This window comes from Narcine bancroftii, chromosome 7 (genome assembly GCF_036971445.1).
Source record: "Narcine bancroftii isolate sNarBan1 chromosome 7, sNarBan1.hap1, whole genome shotgun sequence".
In the NCBI taxonomy this organism is placed as follows: Eukaryota; Metazoa; Chordata; class Chondrichthyes; order Torpediniformes; family Narcinidae; genus Narcine; species Narcine bancroftii.
Window position 1 is genome coordinate 93,783,141 of NC_091475.1, and position 12,926 is coordinate 93,796,066.

At 39.1% G+C, this 12,926-nt stretch overlaps 1 protein-coding gene across 1 annotated transcript in view; it reads right to left on the reverse strand.

The window, feature by feature from the left end:
- myo16 (myosin XVI) overlaps positions 1-12,926 on the reverse strand; it is a 239,976-nt gene that overhangs the window by 21,985 nt on the left and 205,065 nt on the right. Inside the window, exons 27-30 of the mRNA XM_069890622.1 lie at positions 10,043-10,145; positions 7,634-7,730; positions 7,026-7,269; positions 5,940-6,247 (exon numbers count right to left, since the gene is read on the reverse strand). Coding sequence (XP_069746723.1) covers positions 5,940-6,247; positions 7,026-7,269; positions 7,634-7,730; positions 10,043-10,145 — 752 coding nt within the window. The remainder of the gene's footprint in view (positions 1-5,939; positions 6,248-7,025; positions 7,270-7,633; positions 7,731-10,042; positions 10,146-12,926) is intronic.

Genomic DNA, 12,926 nt, shown 5'->3' on the forward strand with positions numbered 1-12,926 from the left:
CCCCACACCTCCAGCATCATTACTACCTAGCCCAACGTCCCCACCATGGGTACCCTTGGCCCATCCAAGATTCAGGGGCAGACTTCCTCCCTCCGCCCCTCCAGAGGGCCCCACTCCTAGCAGACCAGATCCGCCCAGCCACCCCCCCGCAGACAGACATACAAATAGACACCACGCTGCCCACACCAACACGTGCAATGGCTATGGCGGACTCAGCTAACCCTCAGGCAAGCTTGCCTTCACTGACATTTGACCAAAAGCCAACCCTGTGATGGTCCCAGAGACTCCAAAGGCCTCCGGACCACCTGAATTTGTAAATAGCACCCAGCACCATTTACACACCATCCCCACAGGACTTAATTTTAAGGTGGTGAATGTGGTGATACAACCACCAGCCTACTACTGCAAGGGGCGATCTCTGTTCCTGCAGGAAGACCACCTAAGGGACTGACTCCACCTGGCCGGCTGTCAATCAGCTGACCTGAATATAAACCTGAGCCGGCCCCTTCTGAGCCAGTCACATGGGGACCCACCGAGGTTCAGACTTTTACTGCAATAAAACCTGTTGTATAGTCTTTTGAGTTTTGTGCTTGCTGGGTGCTTCCTCAGTGAACCACAGTCTGCTTGTCCTATTTTATAAAGGACACATGAGAGCCTGTCCAGTAAAGCATTAAACTTAATTTCCTGTTCCTATCTCTAACAGTCTCTAACTGTTTTTTCATTCCTTTTCTATCAGGTATAAATGCAGATTAAATGGAATTGAAAATGAAAACAGGTGGTCATTTGAAAGAAAACAGAAAATCCTTGAATGTTGGAATAGGGAAAACCAAGGATGCTCAGTCATAGTCTACTACATATTTTCAGGACCTTTACACTTTTTGCAAAGTTTGAGAAAATTTAGATTTGCTTTTATCTTTTTCTTTCAATTCCTGTAAAAATGACCTACATACTAGGTATGTAACTGAAGTAACAATTACAATGCTGGAGAAATTCAAACAGTGTACTTATGTAGGAAAGATAAAGATTAAAAAAAACAATGTTTTGATCTTGAACAAAGTATAGGCAGGGGTCCGAACAAAATTGTGTGCATGAGGGGTGGGGGTGGGGGGTGGGGTAGGAGCACAATCCCACAGGAAAAATCAATGGAGAAACTCAGCAGGTCAAAAGAATGAAACTGAATTTGTGAGGGGTCATTTTGAATGATTAAGATACATTTTTTCCCGAATTTTAATGACACATGAGGACATTATGTATTCATAAAGGAAAGTTAGTAACTTTATTTTGAATGAAGCATTGGGGATCTTAATATATATAAATATATATTTATACACACACACACACACACACACACACACACACACACACACACACACACACACACGCACACGCGCGCACACACACACACGCGCGCACACACGCATACACATATTATATCCTGTCCAAGGTTATGCAGTATGGTGAACTCTCCACAGGCCACAATGGCAGAGGGGGTCCAAAAAAAGTGGGTCAAGGACCTCTGAAGAAATCCCTTGGTGCCTGTCACATTGACCATTGTCACAGGTCTGCTCTAGTCTCTGATGGTTTCCCTTCCAGCTGGGCATATCAGTCCTTCATCAGCCATCAGTGAGCCTGCAGCAGATGTGGACAGCCCCCTTCCTAAATCTTTGTTTGCAAAGCAAAGCTATGAATAGGTGGGGGTGGGGGATGTGTGTGTGTGTGTGTGTGTGTGTGTGTGTGTGTGTGTGTGTGTGTGTGTGTGTGTGTGTGTGTGTGTGTGTGTGTGTGTGTCCAACACCATTACAGCTTAGGCACAATTCTGGAAAGTCATTCCAAAGTTCAGTCTTAGAAATCCTGTGTTAAACATAGACTCTTAAACTGATGCCCTGAAGTCATCATGAAGAAGGTGGGAGAGACTGAGCGACTGGACTGCTGAAACAAAAATCACAATCCTTGTAGAGTTTCTTGCTAAGAAATATCCTTTCAGATGAATGGTTGTCAAAACTCCCCTTTTCCTTGCATAGGAAATGAAACGTGTGACTTCCACCATGCTTCCATGGGTCAGTTGAAGTGACCGCTTTGGTCACGGTGGGGCTCAATAATTCCCCTGACAGGGAGAATCAGCCAAATTGTCCATTTCACATAGTCACTCCACCTCAGTGTTCCATGCGATGGCTGGTGATCAATAATAAATGCTGTTTCTTCCAGTGTCCCACTCACATGACACTCACCACCTGTGCCCCTGGATAAAGCAACAAATTTCTTTCTCTTCCTCCAGTGTATCCACTTTGGGTATCGTCTGTACTAGATGTGTCCACCCAGTCTCTCCACAACTGTGAATGGTTGTAGCAGGTACTAGCTCTTAAAGTGAAATGGGAGCTCGTTATAATGCATTGTGTGTGTGTGTGTGTGTGTGTGTGTGTGTGTGTGTGTGTGTGTGTGTGTGTGTGTGTGTGTGTGTGTGTGTAAAACTTCACAATTAATATTTTTACTGTAATTTCTAACTCTTTTGTGTAAGCTAACTTTAATATTCTATTAAATTTGTTGAAATAAGTCCCTTGTTTGGCATCTGCTCAGACACTGATTTAGTAATTCTAGTTCCCAGGAATGCAGAATGCAACTGAAGGAGGCAAAAAAAATAAATAGGCTCTGTTCTCTCATCAAGAAGCCAACCAACATCATTAAGGACACTCACAACTTTTCCTGCTGCAACTTTCGAGAAGTATGAACACCTAAAATGTAGCACCTCTGGGTTCAAGAACAGTTTTCTTTTTCCTAATGGCTATCTAGTTTTTCAAACTGATAGCCATTGGATAAAACCTAACTATAACTACTTCAGAGCCACCAAAAAAAGTGTGCATATTAAAACCACTTTTTTTTTCTTGCAATAACCGTAACTGCAATAACTAACTCCATATTTTTATTTATGTATCCATATATTATCTTTTTAAACATGGATGTATTCTCATTCATGTTATCAGAGGTGATGTATTTTACCTACCTGTTTGGCTGCAACAAATAAGAATTTTGGGCATATGTACATTGTACTCATATATATATATATATATATATATATATATATATATATATATATTACAATAAACTCATTATTATTATTATTGAGTAATTAATTTGATTGAGATCCTCCCATTCTCTGTAACCCAATTCAGATGTCAAAAGCATAGATGCTTAATTCATTCATTAATTGCTAACTGCCAGCATTTCACTTTATTTAATTATTTTCACCTGAATCATTATCTGAAGACCGTTTTAATTCAGAAATATAAGAGTTGATTGCAACTCAGAAAACGATCTGGCAAAATTTAGTTGGATATTGTCCTTTTAGTATCTCATTGTAATGTTAGCTCAAAGAAACCAGAGGAATAAAAGGCCTTTGACCATTTCCACCATTTCCTTGAGAATTTTACTGAGTGTCGGAGATGATTTCTATAGTCCATATATCGATGATTATTTTTGGATCAGCTTTTTTAAAATCTGGGCTGAATGAATACCAATTCTCTTTTTCCATAATAATAAAAATAATGGGCATTGGGGAATGGTGGAGAATGAAGTTGGAGGGTGGGGGGGGGGGGGGTGGAGAGATGTTTTTGTCTAATTGACATGATGCCAGGTACTCTCCTAATTCCTGTGGTATTCTGACAGATAAGTGTGACAGGTCAAGAAATACATATTTTAGCATCACAGAACTCTCACATTTACCTTATCACCTAAGATTAACATATAAGTAATATCAACTGGTAGGTAATTTTTTTAATGACCTTTCACACACGCAGCATCTTCCATGTGGCCTTTCCAGGTTCAAAAAAAGGAAAATCAGCCTGATTTTCTTACTTTGAGATACCGATATCATATCCAAACAGTTACATCACTTCAGAACAACACCCTTCAAAAGTTATGATGTTTACCAACCAAACGTTACGATTAATTAAGGATAACTTGATTCGTTGAATGCTAAAGGCCAAGAATGATACAAAATCAGAAGAGTGACAGTGAAATTAATGCAATAAGGTGCACTTTCATCAAGCTAAAAAGATTTTAGAAAAATTGTGGGGCTGTTAAAGTAAACGCGAGTTTAAAAAAAAATTAGTGGAATTGAAAGTTTTTTGAAAACTGAAATAATTTAAGACAATGGTGCATTTTGGTGAAGGTTTATGAGGAGTTAACAACTACATAATGAACTCAAGGTTGTCAGAATGACAGAAATGTTATAAAATATTTGACTTGAAACTGCATATCCTTCAGGTGTGGTATGGGACATCTTACAGATTGTGGTGGTTTGCAATGCTCTATATTTTATCTACTTAGTGACCACTATTATTAATTGCCAGCAATCTTGTCAGTTACCCTGAAGATTGCAGGTGACATCTCACCCGAAGACACTGAGTTTAAAGCCTTAGCTGACATGCCAATGAGACAGAGATGATACTGTACATCCAAAGTATTGTCAAGAAAAATAAAATCTCAGGTAGAAGTAAAAAAAAATTCCCCTGCACTGTACAAATCAAAGCACTTATGTCAAAGCACATTGGACATCAGTGGAATTCTCACCATTGGCCAATAATTCACCCAGCCAGTTTTGGTACAACATGTTATCTGGTTTTATCAATTTGTTATTGCAGCATCTTGCAGAACACAAATTGTGGCTGTTGTGTTCCCTTCATGTTAAGAGTAACTTAACTAAACTTTGGAGTCCATGAAGTTAAGGATGCGCAAGGACGTGAAAGGTGTTTTTTTTTTGCTTCTTATCTGGTAATCAAAATATTAGGCCAGAGGTACATAAACCAAGCATTACTTTTTTTTAAGAGATAGAGCACAGTAACAGGCCCTTCCAGCCCATGACTCTGTGTCATCCAAATACACCCATGTGACCAATTAAACTACGCCTTTAGAACATGGCAGAAACTGCAACACCTGGAAGAAACCCACGTGGACATGGGAAGAATATATAAACTCCTTACAGGAAGTGATGAGATCATTCCCGGGTCGCTGGCACTGTAATAGCATTGTGCCAACTGGTAAATCATTCTATCTATAATCCAGACTCTGGGTATTATTAAATTCAACTAAGTATTGACAAGAGTATATTAGAAAGATTCTCTCAACATAAAATTTGAAATTCTCTCTTAAACTCATTTCCACATACAACTGGGAGTAATTGGAAGACACTAGTGAAGTATTTTTATTCAGCTTGTACATATGGTGTTGAATATTTAATTATTTTATATTGCAATAGAAAATAGCCAGTTTTCAAAGAAAACTTCACATAACTAGAGGATGGGTTGGAGTTTGAACTGTGCTACTATAATATCTACCTGGCTAACAGCTCTTTTCAATAAGTTTTCAATAAGTAATTGGCAAATTTACTTTAGGGAGTAAATTGTGGATGTACTGGAGTGACTTTAATGGGATTCCGATCATATCAAACTGCAGTTTATTTCCCATGATAAAAATTTGTATTTATGTTTGTTCAATGGTGGTACACTTAATAATGAATGGATGCAATTGAAAAAGAAAATTTGCTGGTCCTTTGAAACTGGACATCTCTCACAAAGAGTTGGCACCAACACAATGGGCTGAATGGCCCCTTCTCTGCTTTTTTAAGAGATTTGACTATTTCTTAATGCCATTTTTCATCTTTTAAAACATGATTACATTCCCAAAACACTGTTTCTGCTTTGTGACACCTCTATTGCAGCATTATCATTTTATTGCAGCTGATTACTAAGGGTTGTTTTTTTTCAATAAAAATCACGCAAGGTACTTAATATAAACATAATCTATTGAGACAATATAGCCTAGCAGTTAAATCACCCACGACACCACTAAATGACACAAAAATGAGCAGGTTAGTCATGAAGAAGATTTGTTCAGTTTAGTCTAATTTTCCACTATTTCTTAATGTGAACAATTATTCTTCAAACCTTCATTTGCTGCTTCTTTAGAAACCGGCGATATGCATGCAGTCACAGCCTCATATGAAGCACTCAGTCGCGTATTGGGGTCCCTCTTTGGTTTAGGAGGAGGTTGTTTCCGTGGTGACTGCAGGCCATTGCTATCATCCATAGTGAATACTGAGTGAAGGGAGGGTGATCTGACGGACGATCCAATCACCGAATGTGCCAACCCATCGACAAAAGTAGGTACCGGCACCGAGCTCGAATGAAAATGCTTCAGCGATCGGCAGCCCAAAAGATTATCTTCAATGACCTTTCCACTTCCGTTGCCGGATCTGAAATTAAAATGATGTCCAGATGCTGAATTAGAACAATGGACCTGTTCATGCAAATATAATGCCAGCTTTACACAAAAGCAGGCAACCAACACCCCCACTGTGAGGTGAGGGTGGAAACACTGCTCCTGTCAAACACAAATCCTCAAAATAAATCTGCTGTCTGCTGCTGTTCATTTCTGCACTGTACAAATCAAAACTCTTAACTAATTTACATCTATCATCATGTGTAAGTCTTAAAAGAAACTGATACAAAAAAATCCACACAATACTAGATGATTTATTGCCTTGTGTTTCAATGGGAAATGAGATTCCCCAATGCTGCTTGCAAGAAGGAAAATAGATGACAATGAGAGCAGTCTCGCCTTTACTTCAATAGCTGCAGTCTGAAGCAACCTTGCGGGATGAAACAAATAGTTAACTCTTTTACTGGAACAAACCATTATTTAATGGCAACACCTGGAAACACCTGGAAATTAAACAACTTGTTTATTGAATTAGTGTGCAAGGGTACAATAGCAGAACTGTAAACATTCAAATGACATTTACTTGCATTTCATAAATCAAGCTCAGAAACTTTTAGTCCACTGGTTTCACTCTAATTTATTGCAATATTTAATTTATAAATTTTATCTCTTGTTCAGCTTTCATTTTTGTAACATGTTCAGATAAATTTTTGGCTCTTTAAAGTCTTTTCTGTTTTATATAACTTCTCGAGTTCTTGCAAAATCAGCAAATACCCTTCATAACGGACATGATAACAGATACACATGCTTACCGTTTTGTGACTGATTCGTCTTTGTGTTGCGCCTTGAAGTTTTCTCTCATGTAAACTACATTTAGTTCATTCCTAACCCTGTCATTTTCTCGTGCAATGTCAGTCGCATTTTGAATGACCAAGGAATCATACGTTTTCAGTCCCATATCTTCCACCAACTGCAAAAATCTTTCAATGGAGTTGACGTCTTGTTTGATGCTCATCCTCTGCAGTAATCGCTGACGGGCTAGAAATTCTCTGACAACTACCGTTAGGGAAAAGAATTATGCATCTGCAGTTCACACAATAAAATGTACTTGTCAATAATGCAGAGGAAAGCACAATGCTACTGACTATCTGGTGAACTGATAGCAAAATTACAGTCAATTAATAACCATATGAAAAGCAACAGAGTATTACATTTCAGCACTTTTAATTTAGTTCATTTAGGTTTGATTTGATAGTTGCGAACTGCTACAATTAAAAAAAAATCAAATTGTAAATTTATAAATGCATAAAAACATCAAATAACTAAAGCAAAAATTAAATTTAGTTGTGAAGTTTTGTCAAAGCAAAGACAGAGAATGTGAAAGGAAATAATCTGAACATCCTTGTAAATTGGCTTCTACCTTTTTGACAGATGAGAATTTTCTTCTCCAAGTGAAGACATTGGTCATTGAGGTGATCAGCTTGCCAATACTTCATTAGAACCTCACCCTGGCTTATCTGAAAAAAAAAAAGATTTAACAACTGGAAACTGACTTTTGTAAGAAAAGTAAACAAAAATGGTTTCCAATTTGACATTAGACATCACTCCCTGTCTTTTGGATTTGAACTTGAATACAGTATTTATATTCTCAGTTTGACCTGTTGACAATCAAGTGATCTCACCTAAAATGTTATTTAAAATTAAATAAAAATAATGTGTCATAACAAGAAAAAAAATGCCTGAACGTGCAAATAGCCTCACAAAGACTTTAACGGGAAGGGATGAGAGTGGGGTAGGATGGGAGTGGGTTAGAATGGAGTGATGAGGTGTAAAGACATGGTGGAACAAAATATTTCATTTTTTGGTGTGTAATAATGAACAACTCGTAGCCAAGCAATGCGACAAATAATTTCAATCCTCACACTTTTATGAATGTGTCTCAGGTTTTTCCTTCTGATTGTAACACTTCATTAATTTATCCAAAGTCTCCCTAGTCCACATCACAATCCAGAATTCACCAATTACTGGGATGCTTACAGAGAATCACAGAACCCCATTTTTTGGCTAAAATCATATTGGGTCATGAGTAAAATATGCAGATTTCAGAGCCTCCATTTGTATCTCAGAGGGTTTGTGAGTTAGTAACCTGCATGAATGTGGCAGGGGGTGGAATGGGGTTGTTGGGAGGAATAGGAGAGGGAAGAGGTGGGAAAAGGGTGATAAGAATTCTAGGAGATCTGATCCTTCGTTCCTGGGAATTAGGCAATCTCAACATCATGTGGCCCAATCCAAGACAAAACATCCAATGCCAGAGAAGTTTATTCTCCAACGTCGGGGTAGTTACAGCACATCACCAGCATATCTTATGTCAGATTTTGAGTTTTAATTTGAGTGGTGGAATTTTGTCTCTTTCAATCCAAGAGGTGAGGGATTTTAGGATCTGTTCTCCTGACCATAGGTAATGCTGCAACAGCCCTTAGGTTTTTCCCAGAGCTATCCTTTTCTCCCTTTTGTCCCCAGCTTTCTAAGGCCTGGGAAACATGGCAGATCACATTAACCCAAAAGAACGTATTAAAGCAGAGGATACCAGTCTCAGTAGTAAGCATTGCATCACCTGGATATCCCTGTGCCAAATGTGGAACATCGGAAACAGCAAGATCATTTTGAGTTCAAAGTTCAGATTTATTGTTGGAGAACATATATGACACCACGTACAACCCTGAGGTACTTTTTTCCCATGGCTGAGGCAGAATTAGCACTTATTGGTAGTGTAAAAATTGTACTTAAGCTGATACACATAAACAAAGAAATATAAACAAAGTGATTGTGCCATGCAGAGAGAAAGAAAAATCATTAAGGTGCAAAAGTAAGAGTCCTTAAATTAGTCTCTGACTGAGCTGGTTGTTGAGGAGTCTGATAGTGAAGGGGTAGCATCTGTTCCTGAACCTGGTGGTGCGAGTCTTGTGGCATCTGTACCTCTTTCCTGATGGCAGCAACGAGAACAGAGCGTGTGCTGGGTGGTGGGGATCTTTGATGATTGTTATTACTCTCCGACAGCACTGGTGGACAGCGTTTTGCCTGTGATTTTCAGAGCTGCTGCACATCTTTTGCAGGGCTTTCTCTCAGGGTTATTGGGGTCCCCATATCAGACTGTGATGCAGCCAGTCAGCACACTTTCTATCACACATCTGTAGGAATTTGCCAGGATTTCCAATGCCATATCAAACCTCCTCAAACTCCTGATGAAATAGAGGTACTGATGTGCTTTCTACATTTCAGCAGGTCTCAGCAGGTATGCAGCATCCATAAGATTCGGCCTTAAGCCTTAAGCCTTTAGCCTTAAGCCTTTCATCAAGATATCATACCTTGTTAAGGCTCAGGCCTTAAATGTTGCTTATATATCTTCACACAGTGAGACCTGCTGAGTTCTTCCAGCAATCACAACGTCTGCAGACTTTCACGCTTCACTTGTAAATGGCTGGTTGATGCTCAGTGTAGACTAGTGGGCAAAATGGAATGTCACTTACTGTATGACTCTGGTTCTCTGACTTTAAGTGGTATGTGACTTTCCATTCAAGTTAAGGAATGAAAAATAAAATCAGAAGTTATCAGCCTATAATTTTATGATCACAGCTCATTGTATCTGGGAAAAGATATTTGATGTGTGAATTTATTGAAAACAGAAATGATAGAACCTTCAATATTTTAGGATAATAGTTTTTCTATTTCATTCACTAGATGATCATGCCATCCAGCCTCATTGGCACACTGGCCTGTCTTAATATAGTAATCACCAGCAAGCAAAGATAATATTTTAAAATTCACTGACCTGCCAGCCCTGTAATTCACACTGCTGGAGGATGAGATGACACTTCTCCTCTACAGAAAGCTGCTCCCTATCCCCCACTCTTATTACAGCCAAATTTCTGTATCTGCAGAGAAAATAGGATTCAAAATCAAATTGATTACGGTCCTCTCATCCAAAGGATGAAATTCCCACAAAATGGTGTTCTGATATCCAGTTATCTTGCATGCAAAATGCATGTGCAGTTTTTCTGTGAATAACAATGAAAGAGAAACAAAATCAAAGCCATTAGAGGTATGAATAGAACATCAGGACCATTGTAGTTTTATCACCTCATAATCAATATTGGGAGACAGTTCCATTTAGCAGGAGGACCACTTTGTGTAGTCTTAAATGCATATGCTTTATCTCTATTTATTATGGCAAAAGATATTATAGCTGCAGATTTCAGGGAGATTCTTTGGAGCAGGTTAACATTTAAACAGAAAAGATGTACAAGATGACGTAGCAGACATGATAGATAAATCTCTGGGGCATGATGTGTGTCTGTTATGGGATGCAATGGAGGAGATCACTTGGTCCCTGATAGATCTTTCAAGCATCACTGGCCTCACTTGAAGTGCAAGATGACTGGAGGACAGCAAATACAGCAAGTCAATCATACAGCATGGAGACAGGCCATTGGTCCAAATTGTCCATGCCAAACAGTGGCCACCCTTCTGCGTTAGTTCCATCTCCTAACTCTTGGTCCATAGCCACCCATGTCTTAATGATTCATGCTGATCTGGCTACTTCTTAAACAACCCAGTTTCAACTACTCTCTATCACTGGATGAAGAATGTCCCCCTTATATTCCCCCCCCCCTAAATTTGTTCCCCCTTACCTTAGTTGGTTTTATCTGCATCTGATATGGGGAAAAGTTTCCCTCAGTCTACCCCAGTGGTTCTCAACTTTTTATTTCCATTCACATACCACTTTAAGTAATCCCTATGCCATTGGTGCTCTCTGATTAGTAAGGGATTACTTAAGGTGGTACGTGAGTGGGAAGGGAAGATTGAGAATCACTGCTCTAGACCCAATTGTTACCGAAATATTTTGCTTGAGAAAAATTGTCATTGGTCCATTTCCTTTGGAGCTATGAAATAGAGCACATAATGAATCAATTAGGTCTGATTAAAACAGTGGGTTTCAAAAATTTTCTTTCCATCCACATACCACTTTAAGCAATCACAGAGCACCTATGGCATAGGGAATACTTAAAGTGACATGTGAGTGCAAAGAAAAAGGTTGAGAATCATTGAGTTACTCTATTTATGCTCCTCATAATTTTATATTCTTTTATTGTCATGTCCCCTCTGAAGCTGCTCTGCTCGATGGAGAACAGACTTCGCTTCTCCATTCTCTCCCCATAACTGAACACTTTCATCTTAGGCAGCATCCAATAAATTTCTTCTCCTACTTTCCCAGTGCTATCAGATTCTTCCTATGGCATAGTGACCAGAACTACAAGCAGTACTTCAGCTTATGATGTCTGACCAAGTTTTGTATAAAAGATGTTTTTATAAATAGAGGGCTCTTATTTAAGAAAGGCAGGTCAGTGGGGGGGGGGGGGGGGGGTGGGTTGAGGGTGGTTGGTGGAGGAGGTGGGGTTACTCGTCCAAAAATGCAGCAGTGAATTTCATGTTTGATGTTCTTGGAAGAAATCTACACTTGTAAACATTGGGATTGATCTGGGACAGGCAGCAAGGCATTACTAGTGGAAGCAGAAACCAAACTGTTGGAGGAACTCAACAAGCTGAGATCTTATTTTCAAATTTTTTCAGGTTTTTTTTGGTGGCATGATTAGTGTAGCGGTTAGCGTAATGCTGTTACGGCCCCAGCAGTCGGGACCGGGAATCAAATTCTGCGCTGTCTGTAAGGAGTTTGGACATTCTCCCCATGTCTGCGTGGGTTTTCCCTGGGGGCTCCAGTTTCCTCCAACCCTTCAAAATGTACCAGGGGGTTGTAGGTTAATTGGGTGTAATTGGGCAGCATGGGATTTTTGGCTAAAAGGCCTGTTATCGTGCTGTATTTCTACAGTAAATTAAGTAACAAAATTCTTGGATGAGTGGAGTGTGGTTGGTAAGTCTACATGGACTTCAGTAAGGCATTTGACTAAATTAGATATGCAAAGCTGGTTCCAAAGATGAACATGGGTGATGGTGGTGGGATGCTTTTCTGATTAGATGTCGATGACCTTTATTGTTTCTCATATAGATGAACAATTGGCATATTAATTTCAGGGATACGATTAGTAAATTTGCAGATGACATGAACATTACTGGTGTTTTTGATAGTGAATAGAATTGTTTTAGAATACAGAATGATACTGATCAGCTGGTAAAATGGGTGTAACAATAATCATGACGAAGTGCAAGCTAATGCATTAAGGGACAAAATACACTATGGTAAGGGCCAAGAAAATATTGAGGAACAGAGGGACCTTGGTTTACATATCCATTGAATGGTAAGTAAACTGGGGTAGGCAATTAGGAACTGAATTAGCGAAGACAAGAGCATGGAAGTCATGATTCAAAAGAGGCCAATTCTGACTATAATGTACCTATATATAGTAATCCATTTACCAACACTGGGCCCCATAGGCATTCAAGAGGAGTTAGTAAAAGTAAGAAAGATGAAAGTTTTAGTAGGTAGGAACTTGTCTCTTTGTTCCAGAAAGAAACAGAAGGGCCAAGGACCTTTCTGACAGGGGATGGAGGAATATAATGAGAATAAAATATTTGGGACCAGGAAATTTGAAATTGTCAAAATGATGGAGGGCATGAGAGATGACCCAGATTTAGGTGGTAATGGACTTGACAAGGCTATAATCCTGAAGGGCCTTCATGATTTCATTCCACATATAATG